General features: G+C 44.4%; 1 protein-coding gene and 1 long non-coding RNA gene across 3 annotated transcripts; one reads left to right on the forward strand and one right to left on the reverse strand.

The window, feature by feature from the left end:
- Nucleotides 1–7,230: 7,230 nt before the first annotated feature.
- On the reverse strand, nt 7,231–20,819 carry LOC132448499 (potassium/sodium hyperpolarization-activated cyclic nucleotide-gated channel 3-like). 2 transcript variants are annotated; one of them, XM_060039875.1, is made up of 10 exons: nt 20,367–20,819; nt 17,350–17,536; nt 16,542–16,646; nt 16,292–16,429; nt 10,638–10,799; nt 10,237–10,330; nt 9,970–10,097; nt 9,549–9,695; nt 8,972–9,209; nt 7,231–7,904 (listed from the first exon to the last, which is right to left on the reverse strand). In XM_060039875.1, the coding sequence occupies exons 1-10, from the start codon at nt 20,558–20,560 to the stop codon at nt 7,726–7,728; spliced, it is 1,572 nt and encodes a 523-aa protein (XP_059895858.1). In that variant the 5' UTR covers nt 20,561–20,819; the 3' UTR covers nt 7,231–7,725. The 2 variants fall into 2 exon arrangements, with proteins under 2 accessions (XP_059895858.1, XP_059895857.1); XM_060039874.1 differs by having other exon boundaries at nt 7,231–7,907.
- On the forward strand, nt 15,717–16,885 carry LOC132448506 (uncharacterized). Its single transcript, XR_009523374.1, has 2 exons — nt 15,717–15,850; nt 16,026–16,885. It is a non-coding gene; the product is annotated as an uncharacterized LOC132448506 (long non-coding RNA).
- Nucleotides 20,820–27,182: the final 6,363 nt, after the last annotated feature.

The raw sequence follows: 27,182 nt of genomic DNA on the forward strand, positions 1-27,182 counted from the left end.
GTAAATCAATTATAACGCCAGACTATAGATTTTAATGTCTGTGTTGATAGAATAATGTTAGAAATAAAACTAACCTTGCATCGCATGAATCATCGAGGGACTACTTTCTCAGCAGAAGCGGAATTTTACTATGCGCTGGTTAGGTTTGTAACCGAATCACGACAGAAGAACGTAAACAGAGAAGCGTAGGACAGAAGCGCAATTGAACGACTAGGCAACATGATGGTTCAGTGTGCTTTTAGAAATTGTAGAAATAAACGGTACAGATGGGCACCACAAAGTTTCCACCAATTTCCAGTGCGAGATCCAGAAAGGACTCAACTGTGGCTTGTTGCTGCTGGCTTGGACATCAAAACACCGCTCGTACATGTACGGTTCGTTGGATACAACAAATTCCTCATAATCGTCTTCAAAAGCAGATGCATCGCTAACTCCTCCAAACTTGGGCATATCTTGTTAATTGAATACGCTTATAGAATTCCTTCGTTCACTGTACTCTGCGTTTGTAGCAATGACAGCGGCAGGTAACCTAGGTATCAGTCCGCCGCTGCCGTAGCCTACGTACAGGAATATAAACAACACTGCTGCTGAGACCCCGCAATTCCCTCAAAATGCAATGCAATGCAAGGTTGGTTTTATTTCTAACATTATTCTATAAACAGACATTTAGATTTATAGTCTGTCGTTATAATTGATTTACCTCGGGTGTACTGTGGAGTGGGTAAGACTGTTTTTAATAGCAGGCTAGCATTGCCCGTTGACGTGCGCTAGCCTAGCACGAGCGAACTCTGCAACTAGAAGGACTGTATGAAATGTGTTGAAAACTGTCTCCAGTGATATAGAATACCAATGCTCACTTGGGAATCAGGCCCTATGTCCAAAATTCCGAACTACCCCTTTGATACAGCTATTTGAGCTATTGGATTTTTGGAGTTGGGCAGCAAAAAAATAAATGCCAACATATTTCTTCAAAGTCTCCAGTTCTGATCAGCTGGCAATGGTCATCCGTTATATAGTGTCTCATCTATCCTGTCTCTTACACTATGTAACATAGTGTTTATTAAATTGTAATTATGTTCTCAATATAATAATGCAGTATCCAATAGCTCCGATATGCTTCTTTATTACTTTGAAGTACTAAACCAGGAATGGCATCCTGTGAATTAAGTATACATAGTATCTACACATTATACCGCTTATTAGATTTTATTTGTTACCATTACCACCATCTGTTACCAAACTCAGCCTTTAACCCATCTTAAAAATCGCTGTATTCCTTAAAAATATAAAATTTATTCGGAAACGTATCCATAGTGGCCTGGTAGTAGGGAAGTACGTTTTTTTCGGGTAGGCTTCAGATTAGCTGACGTCGCTTAGCAACCGAATACGCTGGGGTTGATAAATTACCGGACTACTACTACGAAATAAATCAGTCAATTATGCTTAGCAACGATCAATTATGCAAAAAAATGTGAACGCCGAACGTTGGGAAAGCCCATTCAAGTGAAGGGAGCATTCTACAGCATTAAGAAGAGCTGTGTTATAATGTAATTAAGACAGATTTGGCAATAATGCTCAAGCCTATAGAAAAAAATATATTTAATTGCATTCCAATACTACCATGACAAAACATCTCATTAGATAAGCTTCACATTTTCTCTGATGCTCAGGGGTTGGGTCACTGATTTGGTCCAGATTCGATGGAATTTCTGATTCGATTCGCTTCAATATGGATTCAGTTAGATTAGATTAGATTAGATTAGGCTTTATTGATCCTTTTGGGATGACTCCCTCAAGGAAATTGATTGTCCAGTATTTTACAGAAAGAAACACAACACAATATTAAATTATATACAATATAAGATAAAAAATACACTCTTAGATAACTATAAAAAGTAAAATAAAAAGTAAACAGTAAACAATAATTATAATATAATATAAGATAAACAATAAACTCTTAACTAACTAACTATAACAAGTAAACAAAAAAAACAGTAAACAGTAAACAATAAACTCTTAGCTAATATAGAAAGTAGAGATAATAATAGAAGTAAAACAGGATTCAAGTAAAATAAAAGATAAATGTAGAGAACTGTATAGAGGATTAATATAAATAAATAAATAAATATAAATAAATAAATGTAAACATAAATAAACATATATATATATATACATATACACATGCACACACATATACATATGCACACATATATACATATACATACACATATATATATATACATACATACATACATACACACATACACATACGGCATTGTGAATAAATATCATATCATATATGAAATGACGGTGAGCAAGGGGTGGCTGACAGTTAAATTAAATTAAATAAATTAGCAGTTCAAATTAAGCAGTGGAATAGGTTATATCTCTCCTCTTTACTCTATCACTTCTATTACTTCTATTACTTCTATTACTTATATTCTATTTCCTCCTACTTCCCTCCGAGTGAGGAGTTGTAAAGTGTGATGGCATGAGGGACAAAAGGAGTTCTTTAGTCTGTTGGTCCTAACTTTGGGAAGGAGCAGCCTTCCACTGAACAGGCTCCTCTGGTTGCTGATGACAGTGTGCAAGGGGTGGCTGGCATTGTCAATAATGTCCAGCAGTTTGTCCAGTGTCCTCCTCTCTGCCACCGTCACCAGTGGTTCCAGCTTCATGCCGACCGCAGAGCCAGCCCGCCTGATCAGTTTATTCAGTCTGGAGGCGTCCCTCTTGTTTATGCTGCCTCCCCAGCACACCACAGTGTAGAAGAGGACGCTGGCAACCACAGACTGATAAAACATCCACAGCAATTTGCTGCAGATGTTGAATGACCGCAATCTCCTCAGGAAGTACAACCTGCTTTGTGTCTTCCCATACAGGTAGCTGGTGTGTGTTTTCCAGTCCAGTTTGTTATCCAGCCAGACCCCGAGGTATTTGTAGGAATTCACAGCCTCCACCTCAGCTCCGTCTAGCAGGACTGGTCTCGGACTTGGTCTGGATCTTCCAAAGTCAATGACCAGCTCTTTTGTCTTAGAGGTGTTGAGCTGTAGCCGGTTAGTGTGGCACCAGAGCGCAAAATCCCCCACCAGACTCCGATACTCCTCCTCTCTGTCACCCCTAATACACCCAACGATGGCTGTGTCATCAGCGTACTTCTGTAGATGACATAGTTCAGAGTTGTAGCAAAAGTCTGAGGTGTACAGGGTGAAGAGAAGAGGGCCCAGCACTGTACCCTGGGGGGCTCCAGTGCTGCTGACCACAGTGTCAGACGTGATGTCCTTCAGCCTGACGTACTGTGGCCTGTCAGTGAGGTAATCATCAATCCAGTCCACCAGATAGGGTTCCACTCCCATCCTGTTCAGTTTGTCGTGAAGCATAGGGGGCTGGATGGTGTTAAAGGCACTGGAGAAGTCCAAGAAGAGAATCCTCACTGTGCCGCTTCCCTTATCCAGATGGGAGTGGATTCGGTGTAGCATGTAGAGGATGGCATCCTCCACACCAACATCTGGCTGATACGCGAACTGCAGGCGGTCCTGGGCGTGTTGTACCTGGGGTCTGAGGAGGTTGAGGAAGAGCCGCTCCAACGTCTTCATCAGGTGTGAAGTGAGTGCCACCGGTCGGAAGTCATTCAGCTCGCTGGTCCTGTTCTTCTTCGGAACCGGAACGATGCAGGATGTCTTCCAGATCGTGGGCACTCTCCCTAGCCGCAGGCTAAGGTTGAAGATCCGTTGTAGCGGCTCTCCCAGTTCTGCAGCACAGGTCTTCAGCAGTCTCGGACACACTTTGTCTGGGCCTGCTGCTTTCCTGGGCCGGAGCTTCCTCAGCTGTCCTCTGACCTGGTCTATGGTGATGTGAGGCGGGGATTGTGTTGAGGTGGGGGGGAGGAGGGGGATGTTGTGGTTTCTGGGGGGAGGTGTGTATAGGGAAGGAGAGATGGCTGTGGTGAGGGTGGGGGTGGTGGTGGTGGTGATGGTGGTGGTGGTGGTGGTGGTGGTGGGGGGGACGAGGGCTGGTTGAACCTGTTGAAGAAGTCATTCAGCTCGTTCGCCCTCTCCGTTGTCTGCATTGTCCCCCCTGTAGCTCTGGTCTTTGTGTTGTGACCTGTGATGGTCCTCACACCTTCCCAGACCTCCCTCATGTTGTTCTCTCTCAGCTTCTGCTCCACCTTTCTCCTATAGCTGTCCTTAGCTTCCCTCACACAGTGTTTCACCTCCTTCTGCGCTGCCTTCATGGCCTCCCTGTCCCTGCTCCTGAAGGCAGCCTTCTTCTTGTTGAGGACAGCCTTGACTTCCCGCGTTACCCATGGCTTATTATTAGGGTAGCAGCGGACAGTCCTGACAGGGGAGACCACGTCAGCGCAGAAGTTGAGGTACTCCGTCAAACAGTGTGTCATCCCCTCTATGTCCTCACCATGCGGGTCGATCAACACATCCCATACTGTGGTGTCGAAACAGTCTCTCAGGGCACTTTCTATCTCAGGGGACCACCTCCTGATGGTGCGAGTTGTCACCGGCTGTCTTTGGACCAGGGGGATGTACAGTGGCTGTAGGTGAACCAGGTTGTGATCAGACTTCCCCAGTGGGGGGAGGGGAGTCGCTCTATATGCTCTATTGTTGACATACATGATGAGACCCCCACCTTTGCTTGTTCCGCTCGCTTTAGTGTCTCTGTCGGCTCTCACGGCAGTGAATCCCAGCAGGTCCACGTTAGCATCCGGTACAAGGTGGTTGAGCCATGTCTCCGTAAAGATGAACAAGCTGCTGTCACGGTAGATCCGTTGGTTGTTCAGCGCGGACAGCTCGTCGATCTTGTTCAGCAGCGAGTTCACATTCCCCATGATTACGGAGGGAATAGATGGTTTGTAGCGCCTACGATTATCCGCTAGATCAGCCTTTATCTTATAGCTCCCCTCCCCTGCAGCCCCTGGGTCTCCTCCTCAGCTCCGCTGGAATTGGGTGTCGTATCCCAGCCCGTCCGTTTGTTTGAGAGCTGGCTCTTAGTTGCATTTTAAGAAAAAAAATAGAATAGAAGTATCTATAGTACATAGTATATAGTTTAGTATAGTACAGTATATATATTAAACACACAATAAGTAGAAAGAAGTTAAAAAAACGGGAGAGCTACTGGAGAGGCAGCCGTCTCCCACAGCGCCATGGCAACGAAATTAGTTAGGGATATTTCAGTTGCAATACCAATATGCCTGGATATGCAATAGATTACCATATAACTAATGCTGTAAATTGTACAATGAACCCTCTAACCCGCATTATTGAAGATATTAATGGTTACATAAAAAATCTGGCTATCATTACATCGTATTTGTATCTGTACAGAAGTCAATATTGTAACGAGGACATGACATAATCTGAACCCTGGGATAGAGAGAGAATCCCATACATGAATAAGTTATTTATACACTAATTAAAATATACTTTTGAAATCATATTCAATTTCTGCCACTCAGTTCCGTTAGATATCACTCAATTCTACACACTACACCTTGAATGTTGAGTGTTTCATTTGTCCAGTAGTGTCTTTAATTTATCTTAAATCGTATTTTCAAGATGATACCCTGAAGCTGTTCTTGATTGGATTTAAATTATTTGTTTTTATATTCATATGGTATCCCAATAGCTACATTTGATCTACTATATATATATATTGTAGCGGGCCAGTGGGTGTGGGGTTTCCACGCTACCAAGTTGAGTAGATAAATGACACAACACACAGCAGTTCCAGTGCAGAATGGTTTAATACCGAGTAAATGAAAACCAGGGTGGGAAAGGGACATCCACCTCCTTTATGCTATCGTCCGTCAAACACCTTCCACCTGTCTCTCTCTGGGCGTTCCGTGCTTCCAGGCGATCTCACAGATCCTGCCTGTCCTTACCTAGCCCTAGCTCCTCTTCCAACTCCAACCTCCCCACATGTCTGTTGGCTAGCCCTCTTAAGCTAGAGCACCCCTGCCTAACGATCCCCAGGCTTGCCTCGTTAGAGGGAGGAAGACCATATATGGCTTGGGGGTGGAGCCAGCAGGTTGCCAGACCTACCACTCCCCTCACTCCTCCCTGGCGTCTGCCACAATATATATATATACTTTTTTTTTACTCAACATAGTTTGCCCTTGAATAAAAAAAGGAAATCTCATTCTTAATCCTCTTACCTAAAAATTAGAAGTCAGTATCCTGTTGAAACTGGTGAAAGGCACATCTCAGAAGCTAATAGAGGGCCATATTATGCTACAGACCATCCATCCACCAGAGGGCGGCTCCTGCTTTGTAAACTAATGTCACCTGAACGTCCATCAAGTTTTGTGCAACTTTCTGTGGCATTGTTATGCCATTAAGCCCCATATGATGTGGGACATTGGTTATTACATTACTGCAATCCAACCCAATTATTTAACAAACTCACTGACCATAGTAGATGAACAAAGAGTCATGCCATCAGGTAAAGCCATAATGTATGTATATATATTAATCATGGACGGCTTCATTAAATACATAGCCCTTTCCAACTCAGCATTGCAGTTTGCATTGTACAGCTGCATTGTAACTTTAATTTCCAAAGGTGGACTGGGAGGCTGCGCTGGTGCTTTGTGTTCTTCCTGCACACTGACACAGGTACTTTAGTGGTCCAAAGACAGCTTGGTGGTGCCTCTTTCCGCCTGGTCTATTCTGAGCAGCTGCCCCTCCTGAGGCCAGTTATTCCTGCTGACTAACTGCTCCGAGCTCTACTCAAGGAGCCACCATAGTTATCATATAGTTTGCTGTAGTCCTTGTAGCTTGTCACAAAGAAGTATCCAACGCGTTCATTATGTATGTCCAGGTACCTGTGTGTGTATTTGCCTGTGTACTTGTATGTGTGTGTGTGTGTGTGTGTGTGTGTGTGTGTGTGTGTGTGTGTGTGTGTGTATCTGTTGCTGTGTATGTGTGGAAGTTGGACAGAGACAGTGGTCTTCAGTAGTGTGTGTTTGTGCGTGCGTGCGTGTGTGTGTGTGTGTGTTCCAGCGGTGGGGCGTTTAACATACTTTATTAGCCCTTAAAGTTGTGAAAGGAGTATTTCCAGAGGAGATTTTGTGGGATGGTCCTATAAATCGCGAATCTGATGCGAGCCATCCTCTTTCTCTGATTGATCGGTTTTCAGGTGCAGATCGAGTTGAGGGCGCAGCTCCAAGAGGCACCAACGACAGTCTTCTGTTGTCATAACAAAATAATAGCCCCTTTCCAAACAAAGATGTATTTATTGCACATGTTATTCACCGCTTGAAACTTAAAACTGTTCAACATCATCATAAAATCACCACACATTATGGCAATGAGCCAGGAGTCAAAGCTGTATACTGTAGACGGAAAGTTACTGTTGCGAAAAAGACATTCTTATAATCCAAGCAGAAGACCTGCATTCCACTCTCCGACACGTGGATATGTTTGCAAAATAATATCAATATATGGCTCTTATAAAAATAATTTCAACAATACATTCACAGAGTTAGGATACTAGTACCAGTAATCCCTGGTTTACACTGATTACAATTGTATACTTGTACAATATATTTTATGTCCTTCAACTCTAAGTATAAAACCATTTAAAATATACTTTATACTTGAGCTCTTGTATAAAACCAAGTGTTCCTATACTTGAAAAAAAGAGTCCATCCACCAGCAGCTGTCTTTGTACCCGAGTTGATTCAGTAGAGCTCTGTTCCTCTGTGTTCCCGGGCTCCTACACCCCGTTGGAGCCCTGGTCGGCCTGCAGCTGGACCAGCTTCTCCAGGTCTTTGCGGACGTCGGGGAAGCCGACCAGGGCCTGCTGGAAGCCCTGCCAGGACAGAGAGAAGCACTGGCAGTCGGTCAACGCCCGCGCTGTGGCCAGATGCTTTCCCTTGGTCAGCACACAGATCTCTGCTGGGAACCAATCAAAACACGGACACATCAACTGGGAATGCTTAATCTTAAATCACCACGCCGACCACGGCCCAGTTCATTTGGGACCTTGCTGCTGTACAAGGTTGTGTAGCCTGATGAAGAGCAATTTGCTTCTAATCCGTCCAATCCTTAATCTTTACATTTTCAAAAGCCCCTTAAATTGGGAAAGCGTGTTGTAATCAATTAAAACATTAGCTTTTGAGTCGTTTGGGTTTGGGTTATTTTTGGGTGGCAGACCTCTTATTTTCTAGGGGGACTGCATACTTCTTGCTTAAGAGTTGAGGTGTCCATCAGCACACATAATTCCTCAGACTGAGCTGATTGTTGCCATGAATGACTGTGAAGATATGAATGTGTGTGAGGTATAACATAAAAATGTTCTCCTCATAACCATAGTGACCAATAAACAAACCTATACACAGAGGTGCACTGTTGTAGTGAATACCACCATTCTGTTGTAGTAAATACAACTATTGCGTTGTACTAAGGTGACCATATTTCAGAAATGAAAGAAGAAGATATTTTTAGGTTGGCGGTCCGTAGCTGATGTTATTATATTTGATGGGACAGTTTTACATTAAACCTATTCTTGTCATTGTCAATGATGTAGTAAAACATTGGGCAGTAGGCCTACATGCCCAATATTTTACTATGATGTTTCTATAGCTATGGTAAACCAGCCAAACACAATCCAAATCGGGCAACTTGTATAAGGAATTATTCTATATTGTATTGATAGGCCATTGTTTATGATTGTTCATGTCTGCTTATGGTTTAGAGTATATAGATAGACCCCAGTGCATAAAAATTGCATTCACAGCCAATCAGATTCACAGCCATGAAATTAATGACCAACTGCCTATAAAATGTATTTGCATGAGCTTACTTGAACCCTTGCTATTTAAAGATCCATTCATATTATTTTAGAATCCTATTTTTTTAAACATTGACGTTTTAGGGGACAGCTCCCTCTGGGGACACGCCACCAGAATCAGGGACTTCCCCGGATTAACGGATGTCTGGTTTCCCTACGTTGAACCCACCTCCAAAGTAGTCCCCATCGCAGAGGTCCTTCTGGAAGGAACCGGCCTCCAGGCCCACCTCCCCGTGGTCGATGAAGAACATGCGGTCTCCGGGCGCGTTCTCCCGGGCGATCACGTCCCCCTCAAGAAACACCTCGTAGCTGAGTTTGAGCAACACAGCGTTGATGAAGTGGGCGTCCTGGTCCTGGAACATGGGCACCTTCTTCAGCAGCCGGCTGCACATGGCCAGCAGCATCTCCTGTGAAGAAAGTACGACCAGTTTGCTAAGTCTAAGCTATTGCGTCTTACCTCATCTGAGTATGGCTCGTTTGAGCAGGTTTTTTGTAGCTTATCTTAGCTTAGTTTATCCAAACTTGTTGTTCGCTAAATTAATGTTAGATCATTCACTTAGTTTGGTTTATAGAATTCCTAGTTTATCTTATTTTATTTTAGATGATCTTCCGATATGAAATGATCAGCATATGCTATTGCCATCTCGTAAACATTTTCTTATCTTAGATTAGTTTAGAAGTTTGGTTTTGTTTATCTTATCTAAGTTGAAATAAGTTAAGCTCCAGAATAAGCCTACAGCATTTACCTCCTTCAGCGCAGAGGAGACCGTGTCGATGACGTCGTTCTCATCAAACCACTTCCCCCCGTAGCGCGCCTGGTAGTACTTGCTGATCCGCAGCTGCAGCTCAGGGGGTAGCTTCATGAAGGTCATGTAGTGTTCTAAACGGCACATCTACAGGGGAACCACAACCACAACAACAACAACAACAACAACAGCGTCTTCAGCATTTCTAATAACTACCTGCAGTACTATGCACTAATACTAAGTATCTGAGCATTGCACCAGAAGTCCTAATGTCACACTCCACTGGTCAGGACGCCGATATCAGCAATAAGGCCGGCCATTCTAGGCTTTATTGTCAATTACTGTATTACAAAAATAGATTCTAAGCAAGTAATAAGTGAATGTGTTTTGGTGCCATTGTACTTTAAAGGGCCATGAGGACCTTGCTCTTGTACTCCTTGGCGGTGGGGTCTGTGTTGGCTATCATGGTCGTAGCGTTGGCCACCAGCACCGTGTACATCATGCAGCCGGAGATCATACTGACCATCACAATCCACAACTCCACATAGTCTGGAGATAAGAAGATCACAGCATTTGGGATGCATTTTAAATTACCATTGATCAAGAAACAATGAGGTAAACCGTAGTCTTAGGTTCTTCCCGGTTTAAAGAAAACATACAGTGTGTCATTTAATAATATGAAGCCTACTTGTAGGGGCATCCATAGAGCCATAGGAGAGGGCGATCATCTGGGACAGAGCACGGAACACCCCCCAAGAGTATTTCACGCTCACCGTGGCATTCTGCAAACACAGGATTGACCGCAGAGATCACTCTATAATGAGGCCATCTCGGATTACGATTTATGTTACTGTTTACACCTGGGATAGTTCAAGAATGAATGCTGGAATTAAAATTCTTATTATATTAATATTTCATCATATGCTTCCATCACATTATTATATTACATAGGCCTAGTCCGTCACATGCAAGGTTGCTTGGTTCAATCCTATGATTCCATAATTCTTTGATTCCATGACGTGATTGGATGGTTCCGTGTTATGATTGCATGGTCCCATGGTTCCATAAAAGAGGGGTTCCATGGCTCACCATGAGGTTCTCCTTGCGGACCCAGCAGTCAGCGGGGAACTCTTCCAGCATTGGGACAAAGTACTGGATGCAGCCGTTCCAGTGGCAGAGTAGGAAGATCATCATGAACAGGGACAGGATACGGAAGAAGAGCCGCACCACCTCAAGGTTAGCGTTGGACACCTGAGAGAGCAAGGGGGGGGGGATTACTGCTATGGCAGTACTTCCTGATGTGACACTCTAATTCCCCTTCTGGGATAATCAAGTACATCTAATTCCAATCTTACCGTCCAGCTATTAGATATGTCTAACTATTCGGTAGATCTAGGTTTCTTTGACTGCTAATACCATCAGAGGAAATAGATTAAAGTTGAAACTCGTAATTCAATAAGTCATTCAGACGACCAAGGTACACCTGACATGAATAAATAGAACCTTTCTAACAATCCAGAACTCTACGTCCTATCATAGGGTAACACAGCTGTAACTAAAAAACAAATCGTGTTTTTGCTTTAAACAAGAGAAAGCCCTGTTAAACAGTGTATTTTTGTTGCTTCATAACGTATTTGTGCATGGTCTAAGCTTTTATTGTCTTACTTCCTGTTTTATTAGCACAAGGCTTTTATTTTGAAGCGTGCGTTTTTGTATTTCCTGTTATCCTGCGGGGTTTTGACTGCAATAATAAGTTGAACAGAGATTCTGTGACCCTCTGTGGCCCTGCTCTCCAATGCCTTGAAGGCACCTTTTATCGGAGCGACGAAGAGGCGTACAAAGATGCATGGAATAGGCTCAACCATCGCTATGGACAGACATTTGTCGTCCAAAGAGCCTTCAGGGAGAAATTGTCAAAATGGCCGAAAATACAGCCCAGAGATGCAGAAGGGTTAAGAACATTTTCAGACTTCCTGAATGCCTGCCTGCAAGCCATGCCACATGTTAAAGGCTTAGAAATATCAAGTGACTGCAAAGGAAACCAAAAGCTAATTCGGAAAACTCCTGATTGGTTAGCAGCCCGTTGGAATCGCTAGATTACAGTGGCTCTAATGCAAAATAAGGACTTTCCAACCTTCGAGGCATTCGCTTACTTTGTGTCAGTAGAAGCAGAGATAGCATGTAACCCAGTCACGTCTTTACATGCTCTTCATTCTTCTAATTCATCCCTGGACAAAAGAAGCTCAAGAGAGACAAAAAGCCAATGTTTTCAGCACCCAAACCGCCTTTAACAGTGATGAATCAAAATCAAACTATGTAAAACCAAAGCTCACTTGCATGTGGTGCAAAGATGATAAACATCCACTCTCCAAGTGCCCAGACTTCATGAGAAAGTCCCTTGAGGATCGACGAACATACATAAAGGATAACAAGCTGTGTTACGGATGCACCAAGGCAAATCACAGCGCCAAGGAATGTCGTCACCGCCACACAAGTGACTCATGCAAGGGAAGGCACCCTACCTGTCTTCATGACGACAACTTCAGAAGACGTGAAGAAAAGAAAAGGACTGAGTCACTTGGGAACACAGAACCAACCACTGTGTATGAAACCACGACAGCCACAGCACTCACAGTCACTGAAGGAGGTCAGTCATGCGTCACTTCCATGATCATACCTGTGTGGGTGTCTTCTGTTAAAAACCCATCTGACGAACAGCTTGTCTGTGCATCTTTAGACACTCAAAGCGACAGCTGCTTCATCGACAGAGATTTGAGCAATAAATTACAGGCAGACTCCTACGCTGTAAAGCTTAAAGGGGGCATATCATACCACCAGGTGTGAGTGTGATTAGCCATTACAAGCAGGTTTGAAAATGTGCAGCATTGTGACATCACAGGTGGACGTGTCCACCTAGATGTGTGCTGGATAGATCAGTCTACCAGCCTACCCAGTGGACTGAAGTAAACGTTGCTCATCTATCCGTCACACATCTAGGTGGACACGCCCACCTGTGCTGTCACAATGCTGTACATTTTGAAAACAGCTTGTAATGGCTAATCACACTCACACCTGGTGGTATGATAGGTCCCCTTAAAACATACCACTTTGTTAGGAGAGAACACAATCACTGACAGTGACAGGGTGTCTGGGCTCCGTGTGAGAGGCTACAATTCATGCCTCCACATCAACCTTCCTATGTCGTACACTAAAGATTGCATTCCTGTGAATCGGGATCACATACCCTCATGTGAAACTGCAAGAAAATGGCCTCACTTAACAGCACTCACCGAAAATATGCCACCTCTCCTTATCTGTGATGTAGGACTCCTGATTGGGTATAATTGTCCCTGAACACTAACACCCAGACAAGTAATTACTGGTAAAGACTACGAGCCCTACGCCATCCTCACAGATTTGGGTTGGAGCATTGTTGGATACTCAACACCAAGCCTTGATGAAACAGAAACCAGCCTGTGTCATAGAGTCACTTTAAAGGAACTCCCTCCAGTAACACCTATATATGTTTTGAGTGTACTGGAGTCAGACTTCAAGGACACCAAAGGAGACAACAAGACCTCTCAAGATCTCATATTCCTGAGCAAACTGAAAGAAAGCATTAAGAAAAACGAACAGGGACATCTGGAGATGCCCCTGCCCTTTAAGCAATGGCCACACTTACCAGATAATAAGAAACTTGCGGAAATCAGGCTCAGTCATCTTCAATGGAAGTTCAGCAGGGATGAGAAATACAAGAAGGACTACACAACAAATATGAAAGAAATCATTGAGAGAGGTGATGTGGAAGAAGTACATGATGATGGTACCCTAAAGGTGGGAGGAAGGCTTCGACACTCATCCCTCGCTGACTCTTTTAAGCACCAAATTGTCATTCCTAAGGATCATCATGTGACAAAGTTAATAATAGCTCCTAACCATAAAAATACAAAGCATCAGGGCAAAGGCGTCACCACGAATGAGATCAGATCCAGTGGCTACTGGTTTCCTGGAATGAGCAGAGCTGTATCATCTTACATCCGCCAGTGTGTGACTTGTCGCAGGCTGAGGAGACCCCAAGAAGGCCAAAGAATGAGTGACTTACCTATAGAGCGCTTAGGGTTCACTCACACTAGGCCATTTGGCCGTGGCCGTTGGCCGTTTTCACACCTAACCGTGATGAACTGGCCCCATTGTTCTCTGGCCTGCACTCACACTAGGCCATCTGGCCGTGGCCGTTGGCCGTCACAACTGTGGCTTCGCCACAAACATGGAAGCTGGGGCGGCAGTGACGCCTTGTTCACACTACATGCGTCCGTCAACGGATGACCGAGGGCGTGTCTGACGTATAGGGGACTAGTCTCTGTAGACGCATACTGGAGCCAATCAAATCACTTCCCGCTACAAAGCCGAACTGTGGATATAAATACAAAAGATGACACAAACAGGTGACTAAAAACAATCCTATCATTACATATTTCTTTTAAACACGTACACCCCTTGCCCACTGCATCCGTCCGTTGACGGATCTCATTCACTTCACATGGGGCGATCCCGAAATGCATGGGACCTTAAAACGTCATCACCAAGCGTCCGCTGCATGGACCATAATAAAGTCTGCCACCAGTCAGTTTTAACAACAATGGACAAGAACACAGAGAATACAGTTCGCACTTTGCTGAATCGGTTGCTTATTTGGACCCGTTCTAAGATAGAGCCCACTCTAGTTTACACTCACTAGTTGAACCGCTTGACGCCATGTTTACCGTTTAATGGGTAAGATGGCTCGTCGCCTTTATTATGTCCATGGTCGTCGCATGGACTATACGTCATCCAGCTCAGGTTGCGTAGCCGTGCGTGTGCGCGTGTCGGCTCATTAGCATCTGTACCGTGGCGGCCCGTACCGTAGCAGCACACCTCTCCCAAGTGGCCAAGTTGGCCTGGCCTGGCCAGACTGGCCACACTCACACTGGCAGATTTGAGCACAGTTAGGTGTGAAAACGGCCACGGCCACGGCCAGATGGCCTAGTGTTAGTGCACCCTTAGAACCGTCCCAACCCTTCACGTATTGCGCTATGGACTGCTTCGGCCCCTTTGTCACTACGGAAGGCAGGAAACCGCATAAACGATACGGGCTACCTGTTTCTGCTCACGGGCCATCCACATTGAGATGTTAGAGGATATGTCCACCGATGCTTTCATAAATGGTCTGAGATGCTTTATTGCTATTCGAGGTGCAGTCCGTCAAATCCAGTGCGACCAAGGCACCAACATTTTTTGTGCGAAGAATGAATTCAAGGCAGCTTTAAAAGAGTGCGACACACAGAGACTAAGTACTTTTCTGTCACAAAAGCAGTGTGACTTTGTCACCCACTCCAGTCATGCAGGTGGTGTATGGGCGCGCCAGATCAAGACTGTAAGGAGTGTCCTGAATTCCAAGGAGAGACATGGCAATGCTTCACTACGGACTCTACTCTACGAAGCCATGGCCATAGTCAACAGTCAATCACTGTGGATAACTTAAACAGTCCTGACAGCTTGGAACCGCTTACCCCTAATCATCTGGTCCAGATGAAATCCAGCACAGCACTGCCTCCACCCAGCACCTTCCCCAAAGAAGACTTGTATGGAGTAAAAAGATGGCGCCATGTACAGCATCTGGCTGAGCAGTTCTGGAGTCGCTGGAAACGGGAATATCTTCACGACATTACTGCAAGGCAGCGTTGGCATGCGCCATAGAGAAATCTTCAAGTGGGTGATGTTGTTATGGACATTGATGAGCTATCGCCTAGAGGTGAATGGAGACTTGCAAGGGTCTTGGAGACTGTCAGTGGTAAGGATGGGCTCGTAAGGACAGGGAAGATCTCAGTTTGAGATAAGAGACTGAATAACAAAGGAGAGCGCTTTGGGAAATTGTCCTTGTTTGAACGGCCTGTGCAGAAGAAAGTTCTGTTGTCAGATGCTTCTTAAGCTAATTACTGTGAAAGGACAGTTTCATTCCTTGTGTGAAACTAACCCAAATCGTGTTTTTGCTTTAAACAAGAGAAAGCCCTGTTAAACAGTGTATTCTTGTTGCTTCATAACGTATTTGTGCATGGTCTAAGCTTTTATTGTCTTACTTCCTGTTTTAAAATGAGCCTAATAGCACAAGGCTTTTATTTTGAAGCGTGCGTTTTTGTATTTCCTGTTATCCTGCAGTGTTTTGACCGCAATAATAAGTTGAATGGAGATTCTGTGAAAGCGGCAATATAACTGCAGATATGCCGACGGTTAAAGATATTTAGCACCCTCCGAAGAGGCACAAGGTTAGTAATGCTGTAATATTGTGATATAAAAATGTGGCTTATGTTTAATTTCGTTTGTGATAACTTTATTGGCACCTGTTTAGTTGAATTGATGCTATGTTAATGTGATGAAAAGACTGTGAAAACCGAATGTAAAGTAAGCTAACGATTTATTGTTTATGTGTTTTGTGCTCAGCTCTTACGTTGGATTTGGGGATTTTTCAATAAATCTTAAACCATCAGTCAAGTGTGAAACCATCTTTCGGGGGAATGCTACAACAGCGATTCTTCCAACTCTTTCTTCAAGACTCAACTTGTAGTAATCTTTTTTGCGTCATGAGTCTCAAAAGCATGCAGTCACCCGAGCTGGAGGCCCAATGAAGGTGTGTGCAACTTGAAACGGCTGAGAAGAATAGGAGCGTGATTGGGTTTCTAATATGACGGCCGCACTTCCAAACTCACTTTCTCCACTTCGTTGAAGAAGCGCACAAGTCGAGACACCCGCACCAGACGTATGAGGCTGAGGATCCGAACAAACATGAGGATTCTCATCATTCTGTTTGCCTTGGAGGGGTTGTCCTCATTATTGTACTGTAAGTCCTGTGGCAAGAAAACACAGAAAACTCACTTTATGGGTGAATAAGATTCACAATGTTTTTCATTCATTATAATTCACTCCAGACCAGATACGGTCAGTTTGTTCAAATTGTACCGCAAAGAAGAGGATGTATCCGATGGGGAATGCTGCGATCACATCTGGTATGAACCAACTCCTCAAATAGCTTATCCGGATCTGCTTGAGGTCCAAAATGGCGACCTGTCACACAGGACCAGGCAACATATGACAAAAAAGAAAAAATGTAATGACACGGTTAAAACAATCTACGGTCCGTAGATTTGTGTTTTAGAATGTCTTGCTGAACTGCAAATGATAATATACTGATCACACACACAAACACACATACACACACACACACACACACACACACACACACACACACACACACACACACACACACACACACACACACACACTGACACAAACACACAGAACACTGCAGCTCCAAACATCATGGCACATGAGGACATGCAATTAGCACATACACACACACACACACACACACACACACACACACACACACACACATACACATACACATACACATACACATACACACACACATCAACAGCTACGGTCCTGAGGAAAGGTAGAGCCAAACAATTCAGATGGTTTTCTAAGCTGGCGAGAGTCCATCCCACCAGAGCAGAGGACAACCACATATGATCTATCACAGCCTAATTGGACAACGTCACGCCTCTAGGTATTTGTAATCTGACCCAAGGCCTTTGTTGTGCTACGACAACATAACTCCAGAGGGGCTCCCCGTGGACTTTGGGATGGGGCTGCTGGATCTTAATCCTGTTTGTGTGTGCATTGAGGTGGATTACAGATGGGGATGGTGTTTGTCTATGATGGGATTAATGTTCTTGGTGTGTTTGTGTGGAGAGTGTGTGGGGACCTCGCTGTCCTCTGGGATGATGCCCATGCGAAAGTTGAGCGCCACGTCGATGAGGAAGAGCGTGTCAGAGAAGACGTTGAAGCGTTCCCAGCCAAGGCCATTCGCCCCGTCCAGGAAGGCGATCTCCATGGGGATGCCGATCAGGTTGAGGAACGTGATGGCCATCATGCACATGATGTAGTAGCTCCTGGACATGTGGCAACACGTACATGCCTGTTCATTTACATTTGTAGTTATCTGACGCTTTTATTCAAAGCGACTTACAATCATTCATTCACACATCCACCCACCGACGGCGGAGATAAACCACCCAGGGCCAGTTAGGGCCAGCTTGTTGGGTGCAGTTAGACGCCTTGTTCACACTACATTCGTCCGTCGACGGATGACCGAGGGTGTGTCTCACATATAGGGGACTAGTCTCTGTAGACGCATGCTGCAGTCAATGAAATCGCTTCGCGGTACAAAGCCGATGTGTGGAAATAAATACAAAAGATGACACAAACAACAGGTGACTGAAAACAATCCTATCATTCCATATTTCTTAAAAAAAAATTCTTCCTGCTTTTTCCTGCTTGTTATTGCAAAATAGATCCAGGAAACGCGTGGGGTGTATTTGCATAACCGAGATCAGATTGGCCGACGGATCCGCCGCTACCTGAAAAGTTGAACATTCCTCAACTTTTTGACGCAGGCCACGGAGCTGAATGGACGGACCCACAATAAATTTCGCGAGCGCCCCATGCAAAGTCAATGAGATCCATCGACTGACGGAGGTAGTGTGAACAAGGTGTAGGGCCAGCTCGTCGGGTGCGTCGGATGCACTTCTGGTTACCAGTCAACCCGCTCTACGGCCTCCTGGCTTGTTCACACTACCTTCGTCCGTCAACGGACGACGGAGGGCGTGTCTGACGGATGGGGGAGTGTTATTTTCTGACGGAGACACGATCTGATAGGCTGACGGATCCGTTGCAGCCTGAAACGTTAACATTTTCTCAACTTCTGAACGCAAGAGACGGAGCACGTCGGAACGGACGGACCCACAATGCATTTCGGGATCGCCCCATGTGAAGTGAATGAGATCCGTCAACGGACGGATGCAGTGGGCAAGGGGTGCACGCGTTTAAAAGAAATATGGAATGATAGGATTGTTTTTAGTCACCTGTTTGTGTCATCTTTTGTATTTATATCCACACTTTGGCTTTGTAGCGGGAAGTGATTTGATTGGCTCCAGTATGCGTCTACAGAGACTAGTCCCCTATACATCAGACACGCCCTCGGTCATCCGTTGACGGACGAATGTAGTGTGAACAAGGCGTCACTGCCGCCCCAGCTTCCATGTTTGGAGTTGTGTGTACACATTAAAAGTCTCTTTTTGTTGCAGATATTGTAGTTAAAATCGGAACTAGAACATTTCTCAGAAATAGAACGTGCCCATGAGTCAATCCATCCAGGTTTTTTTAGTTAGTCAGTGTCACTGTGAAAGGTGCTATGTGGTCAGGGGGGCAGTCTGCTGATAATGTTTAATGTTTTTGGTGCAGACGACTCAGATGTCAGTGGGGGTGAGGGAGTGATGTTACATCACACTGAATAAAGTCAGGGATTACACAGGTTTTAAGATATTGGATTAGAGATGAAGGCCGCCCAGACTTCTTGAACTGTCTGTGGATATTTATAAATGACATCTATCCAGTGCTCATAAAATATGCATACTTTCTTCCAATTGTATTGACCGCAATTCCTTATTATTTGAAGACCCAACTGTTATTTAGTGTACTGCTAATCACTTTGCTAATGACTTTATTGTGATAACTTAAATTACAAAATAATAGCCTCCATTATCAGAGTATAGAAACTTTGTGCTATGTGTTCAGGGTAATACCTTATTGCAATGGGTAATCAAAATATACTGCCCTATAGTAGACTCAGTCAGAATTCAGAACTCCAGTCTGTAGTTGTTGTTCAAGATAGTCAAGATACAAGATAGTAGTTGTAGAAATATTATTATTAGTAGTAGCAGTAGTACATATACTGTATTATGGGGCTGAAGGGAAGGATGATCACTCCTCAACTATGTAGTTATTGTAAAGTACCTCATAGTAGAGCTATTAAACTTGGATCCAGTTTTGCTATCTGGGTTGAGATGACACAAAGCCAGGGCAGGGGGCGGAGCTACACCGAATTTCCTGTTTCCTTACTGGGATATTCTACCAGTAACAAAGGTAGACTAATGGTTCAGAAGGGGACTTTAAGAAGGGTATTTCAACAGTGGCCATTGTGTTGATTTGAGACCTATGCAGACACTCTTTCACAGTCTGCTCCTGCTGGCCCAGTTTGTGGTTGCTAGTTGAACGTTTAAAGATCCTCGCCTTGAGCAACATGATTGGTTGTAACAAAGTGAAATTATTCAAACGATGAATTACCCAGATTTGATCTTGATCTTGTCTTGCCATTAGACTATAGATATTAGTCTCACGTTTGATTAATGAGACTACTGAACTAGCATTAGCTAGTCAATCTACTAGATAAAGCACTCAGTAGCATCATTAGTAGTATTAGTAGATGATGCCTTATCAGGCTGAAGGGGTGGATGAGTTATTGTAGTTGTAGCTAGTTATTCTACTAGATAAAGTACTCGGTAGCAGTAGTAGTAGTAGTAGTAGATAGTACCTGATGAGGCTGAAGAGGTGATGAGTTACTGTGCTACCTAAAGTACTCGGTAGCAGTAGTAGTACCTTATGAGGCTGAAGGGGTGATGAGTTATTGTACTACCTAAAGTACTCGGTAGCAGTAGTAGTAGTAGATAGTCTACCTGATGAGGCTGAAGGGGTGATGAGTTATTATACTACCTAAAGTAATCGGCAGCAGTAGTAGTAGTACCTGATGAGGCTGAAGGGGTGATGAGTTATCCATTACCTAAAGTACTTGGTAGCAGTAGTAGTAGTAGTACCTTATGAGGCTGAAGGGGTGATGAGTTATCGATTACCTAAAGTACTCGGTAGCAGTAGTAGTAGTAGTACCTTATGAGGCTGAAGGGGTGGATGACCAGGACTCCGCTCTGCAGCTGCCGAGTGCACTCCTCCTCCACGGCGATCTCACTGCCGTACACGTACAGCGACTGGCGGTTGAGCTGGGGCAGCAGCAGGGCCCTCCAGCCGCTGGTCCCCAGGCCCCCCACGCCACCCGACCCCCCCGTGGCCCTCGGCTTCTCCATCCCCCACACACACACACACTACTGCACAGCCACACGCACCATTTCCTCCCAGCTGGTCCTCAGCTGCTGCTGCTGCTCCTGATTCTACTCGCTCTCTGGGAGAGCAAGGTTGGACTTGACTGACAGCTAGAGGTCCAGCTTCCTCACTTTCTCTGGGCGAGCGATGTTCAACTTCTCTGTGAGCCGCTGTAGACCTGCTCTCCTTCTCCTCCTGAGGTGATGTCCCGTCCCGGCTCCCAGTCCGTGATCTTATAGGACGGCTGAGTCACACTGATCCCCCCCCCTCCCTCCCTCACCCATCCCACCCTCTCCATCTCCCACCCTGTCCCCTTTTTCTCTCCCTCCCACCCTCAACAATCCCTCCCTCCCTCCCTCCCTCCCTCCCTCCCTCCCTCCCTCCCTCCCTCCCTCCCTCCCTCCCTCCCTCCCTCCTTCACCAATCCCTCCCTTTCACAATCTCCTTCCCTCCCTTCCTCGTCCATCCCTCCCTCTCTCTGGTCCTGCTGGTTATCTCTCTATCTCTATCCCACTCGCTCCCTCTCTTTTCCATCTCTTTATTTTTTTTACCTCTGGCTCTTTGTTTCTCTCTCTCTCTCTCTCTCTCTCTCTCTCTCTCTCTCTCTCTCTCTCTCTCTCTCTCTCTCTCTCTCTCTCTCTCTCTCTCTCTCTCTCTCTCTCTCTCTCTCTCTCTCTCTCTCTCTCATCAAGTATTCAGTATGTCTGTCTCTTTCCCACATGAATAAGCCACGTCAAGGACACAGAAGCACAATGGAGTTGCATGTGTGTGGGCGTGTGTGTGTGTGTGTGTGTGTGTGTGTGTGTGTGTGTGTGTGTGTGTGTGTGTGTGTGCGTGGTGAGTGGGGTTAAATATCACAATTATCCTTTTGCGAACAAGACATCTGGCCAGGGAGGTGAGGACAAGTTCAGAGCAGGCCAGTCTATAACAAGCTCCTAATTAAATCCCTCACACTCTCAGCCATCCATCGTTACTCATACCGGATCATTGTCATATAATATATAATATAATAATACATTTGCATTATAATTTATGTTATTTATATTAAGATTATTAATGTTAGTATTATAATTACATTAACAATAGTAACATAATAATTAGAATAATCATCAAATTGTAAATAAAATGTATAATGAATGATACTGATATTGCTGATCATAATATGTTGTTTGTGTTTTATGTATATCCCTCAACCAAGATAATTTGAATGGTAACAAAGCAATCCACACTATTGTAAACTTGTGTCTTATTATTATTTTCTCTCCTATTTGGTATAGACCTACGGAGCCCCTCTGGGGTCACATGGTAGAAATAAATCCCTTGATGTGTAAATCTGTGCGGACGTTTTGTAAACCTTTCCCTCGGAGCAGGCATTCCCCAGCAGGCATTGTGACGGCGAACGCACATCTGATTCAGACCGGCATCTATACAGTATCAATGACTGAATGTAGGGTTTATCTTTTTACATTTTACTGTACTGTTACCTGGGCTTTACCATTATGTTAGAGCCTGACTGAAACACCATGTTTGCCACATCTTGAATACATCTTATACTCATGCATGAGGCTTGTGTAGGACCAGTAAGCCATAACAACGCTCATGGGGAATCTCTGCTGTGTAGTTGTAAACCATGCACACAGATTCTGAACCCGAGAGCACGGTTTACAAATCCGTTCGCACGGATTTCGCTTTTTTTTCAATTCAATTTTTTCAAAATAATATTGCCCCCTTCATATTTACCTGGGAGTCAAATTAAATAAGCATACGTAGACCGGAAGTACGGATGTCTCCAAAAAGTTTGGTACCACTGGGCGCTATAACTTGTGGTCAAGCCTATGTGACCTTGAGCCGATGCCGCATCCCTGTTTTGGACAACATTCTTCTTAATACTGCTCGACCTAACAATATTGTTTTTGGTTTTGATTCGATAATTTTTCTGATTATGCAAATGAGCACCCATTGTTCAGCAAATCAAAAGTCAGCTTCAGTGAACCCCGGAGGTAAACATTTGGTGTGCCATCAAGGAAAACCCCTTAGGTAATTCGGAAAGTATGTTTTGATAGTGTCACAGGATCAATCGTGTCACAGGATCAATTTCTAATTACCAATGTTGCAGGTGCTCACTGAGCAATTTTGTTAAATGGAAGTCGAAAAAAAAACACTGACATTCTGAAGGCGGTTGGTACATGTATTGAAACAGCATGTAAGCAAGCCTCCAAAAGGTAAAGTACCGCATTGGCAAAAGGGGGCGCCATATTACGCAATTAAACAAGAACGATCAGCCCCATTGTTCGGTCAATCGGAAGTCCGCTTCAGAGCGGCCCAGGGACTTTAAACTTGGCGTTATCACTCATTAGCCTCGTGGCAAAAGCCTCTCAGCATTTTCACGGAACAATGCGGACACAAGAGTTGGCAAAACACATTTTCTTCATAAAATGCACATGCGTCATCGTGTCTAGTTGACTGTATTTCTCGTAGAATATCGGTTAATAAGTACCCCATCAAGTTTAAAATAAAATACTAGAAGGATTTAGGAGAAGCTAGAGGAATTAAGATTCGACATTGTGATCCTCCTGATCTTTCTAGATCAACCAGATAAATTGTATTAATGTGATTTGTTTTGTTATCCGTTTTCCTGGAAACTTGGGATAAAGGTTGAGTTTGTCAAATCAAGCGAAATGATTGGATTTATTATTTGTTGTACTTGAATATGGGGGTCAAATAAAGTCACAATGACAATTGTTTACACTTTGTGTGTGTGTGTATGAGGGGCACGGGGGGTGTTTGTGTGAGAGAAACTGTAGACTGTTTTGTTGGATATGAACTGGAGTGTTTTATAATGTTCACCATGCTAATTCCTATGTGTCTGATTGGCTTGCTGCCATATATTCTATATGGCTAGTATTGTTTCGTCTGGTGACTCTTGGGTGAAAATAGTAAATATGGTAATTCTTTTTTTTAAGTTCAAGCTATAAATTTCACATAGCGATCCCTTTTATGGATAAGGTTTTCGGACAAGCTTGACTGGAAATACTACAGCAGCGAAGTGACTGTTGACAAAGACATTATAAAGCTTTGAGGCACGAGAATTTTCCATTTTCTCTCGAGTCACTTTGTTACGTATTTTAAGAACCTGACCAACCCACACATAGACCCTAGGAAGCAGGACCAATAACCGGACCATATAAGCTGTAAATACTATACATAGCCACAAGGGGAGCAGGACCTTACTGAAGGCTGCAATAACTGCTCCATCCACAGAAGGCAGCACCACAGACAAGGGAGGAAGCCGAGGGTAATACGTCACACCGGCTCCTCCCACTCCTTCCGGGCCATGCGGATCAGACCATAACAACAATCTCCAGGAGCAAGCTCCTCAGAATCTTCCAGCAGCGATTAGATAATGGTTAATGTTTATGATCAGCTAGGAGACGCTCAGCACGTGCAAAGACACGCTTCCACCTCCTTTTGCTCCATAGTATTAGTTTACCATACCGAAATACTTTATAACAAATAAAGTCTCTTAAAAGCTATCCCAGATTTGATCACTTTCCTTGAAGAACTTCTGCAACAACTTCATGAATTCTAGTCTAGCTGTCAGAAACCCAAGAGTCTCTGGAGCCATTGGTCAGGATATTTGTAACCAGTGGCTATCCCGGGGGGGCGGGGGCACAAAAAAAATATATTTTTTAAATATTTCTATCACCATGATGATACGCTGCTGCTTGTAACCACAGAGGCAGAGATCAAATTGTGCGTGTTTGCAGTTCCTTCTCACATCATATGTTCCTTCTCATATTATGTAATACTGTTGCTTACTCCAGTAAACATATGGCAAATATGGTCTCTCTCTATGATAATCTAGGCATCATGCAAAATTAGCAACACAGGTGTGCAACAACAAACCCTACGGTATTCAGAGCAACATAATGCCTCATTGCGTTCCCTGTTGAAATTCCACAGTGAAATGGTGTTTGCTTCTTGTTTTGCTGATGTGGTTGGATCTGGATGATGTGATATGGACCGAACCAGTTGAAGGTGGTCAGCGGGGTACTGTCCCGGAGGACCGACCCCCTGACAGCCACTCGTCTTTGGATCTTGGCAAGGCGCTACTGATTTCCCCCACTCAGCTCTTTGTGATGATGTTTCCACAACGGCCTACTCCCTCAGTATGGGGTCAAAAGTGAGATCACAGGTGTGGGTCAGTTTCAGAAGACGCTACCTGGAGACGGCAGCAGGCAAGAGACAGCTGGCATTCCCAGTTCAAATGTTGTCTTTGCCTTCATTGGGGCAGTAGGGTCTACTCAGGGGTCCACTCCAAGCCAAACGGTTGTGAGTTTGATGTCTATTGTCTGCAGTCTACCTGCAAGCCTTCTTGAGCAGACTGCTTATCCTCCACCTACTCCTTAATGACATGTGTCTGAATTCATTGCAAGTCAACCCGAATCAAAGCGTCTGCTAAATGTAAATCATGAATGTGCATTGAGTTGGTTGAATATTGAAAGGAGAAACGTACTCGTCATATGTTTCTCCTTTAACGGCCGGTGCAACAGAACATTCATGATGGTTAGGAAAAAGCAGAGAGGCTGTGGGGTGTGTGAATCTCTTAAACATCTGTTGTTATTGCTTTCACTTGAATCCGTTTGCATAGTTTGTCCTATATCAGTGTTTTTAGCAGCATGTAGCAACAGATCTGTTAGTGTATAATTATTATTATTTCTTTAGAGCCATTAAGTATTTTCTGTTGTTCATAGTATAATTTTCAGTTTTAATGCATTGCAGATAATCACATAGACACTGAGTGGCTTTCAACCAACTGGTGAATATTGTGTTGATAAGCCTCAGGAAGTGAATTACAGACATAGTAATAGTTAGCATGACCTGTGCATTTTGTCTGTTATTGTGTTCATGTTTTACTATGCCACTCTTTTAATCATGAATATTGAGCATTTGATTTTCAAACAACTTCATTAACTTGACTTTGATGTGGGTTCACCAATAAACTGGTGCTAGACATAGTTACTGGACTAAACTCTATCCATAGGGGGCTTGCTGAAGGACCACCATGTACAAGGCTGATCGCTGCTCTTAGGTGTTGTGTCCTTTACTGCTCCTTTTCCTTGGTACTCTTATAAGTTTGCATCTTCTTGTGCAGCCCACCTTTCCCTTTAAACCCTCAGAGAGACAAAGAACCATACAGAAAAGAACCAGAACCACTGGGGACAGGAATAGCACGACCAGACGGCCTTCTGTCAGTGCCAAGCCCGAACACGACCATTGTGTGAAGGCACCGACAGACCTCTTTGTGTTCAGGGTCCGGCTGAATGAGAGACAAGAACATATCGAACCACCCAGAGTGGAGGGACGTGGGGGCCGCAGCCGGACCCCAGGCTGCAGGTTGTTGTTTCCAACGCTATGAGCGATTAATCAACAAGGACAGCGCGGGTCCAGAAGAACATGCGTCCCAGGATCATTAATCCACCACGCAGCTGGCCCCCCGCACACCAAAAGAAGGAGCTCAGCGATTCCCGACACACACGCAGTGCGTCAATGTGCTGCCCAAATACACACACACCAGGCAGAAAATAAAGCCGGTGTTCAACAGAACGATGGAGTGGTTTTAAAGGAGCTGGATTTGGGTCGCACACCGGTAGCAAAGCGCTGAGGAGACATGGCCTTATAATGACGCTCCACTATTTTGAGCAGGTTAAAGCTGATTCCTAGTTCACAAGGACACAGAAGCTACATAGTGCGACTGGACAGACTGGACAGTGTCATATCCTCCTCCCCAATCAGCCGGGGCCTCAACTGCAGGCGGCTGCATGGAGACACACACACACACACACGCACACGCACACGCACACGCACACGCACACGCACACACACACAAACACACAGTTTGTCCTTTAGGTCCTTTCTGCACTTGTCCAGCAGATTTTCTCAGACTCTTCCCTGTGTTATTCAGACCCTGCCACGCCCATCAGCCATCTGCAATCACTTTATTCCCCTCCTCTGAGCTTCCATGTCAATCTTCACACCTGCACCTCAGTCCCTGATCAGGCTCTCCCGTTATATACCTATTCACTTCCTTTGTTCTCCTACTGGTTTGTTTTATTGTCATGTACCTTTGTCACCTTTTGTCTCAATCTGACGTTGTTGGTCTTTTCTGTGCCAGTTTGTGGAACTGTGACTTGAGTTTTCTTTATCAAATCATTTTTGTGTGTTCTTCTGAGTTTGTGTGTGCCTTTGGGTCCTATCCCTTGTGTTCTTGCTTACCTGCTGGCACCAGTCAGGCCACCCACACAGATGGTCATACCCATCACCTTTAGAAGTGGTTCTTAATATGGTTTGTTAAGGCAAGTCTCTTTTAAAAAACAGTAAGAAAGGTGGAGATATGAAATAAGAAATGTCTATCACTCAAGTGAGGACCAACCAGCACAGATACATGACAGCACATGATGGCCCAACCCATTCTAATACGCAGAGGGGCTGAGGAGATGTGGGAGAGAAAGAACCTGGTGCTAGATCTGTGGGATTTCCTGGCTAGCTAACGGCTGTCTACCGTTACCTGGACTTAATTAGAGTTGTCCCAGAACTGATACTAGT

Source organism: Gadus macrocephalus, chromosome 20, assembly GCF_031168955.1.
Source record: "Gadus macrocephalus chromosome 20, ASM3116895v1".
In the NCBI taxonomy this organism is placed as follows: Eukaryota; Metazoa; Chordata; class Actinopteri; order Gadiformes; family Gadidae; genus Gadus; species Gadus macrocephalus.

What these genes read in the sequence shown, in the direction of transcription:
- LOC132448499 (XM_060039874.1), bottom strand. Translation starts at nt 20,560, where the DNA reads ATGGAGAAGCCGAGGGCCACGGGGGGGTCGGGTGGCGTGGGGGGCCTG. An exon ending in TCATCCCAGAGGACAGCGAG is followed by an intron (nt 16,647 to 17,349) that starts GTCCCCACACAC and finishes CCTGTGTGACAG; the next exon opens with GTCGCCATTTTGGACCTCAA. An exon ending in CCAAGGAGTACAAGAGCAAG is followed by an intron (nt 9,696 to 9,969) that starts GTCCTCATGGCC and finishes GTTCCCCTGTAG; the next exon opens with ATGTGCCGTTTAGAACACTA.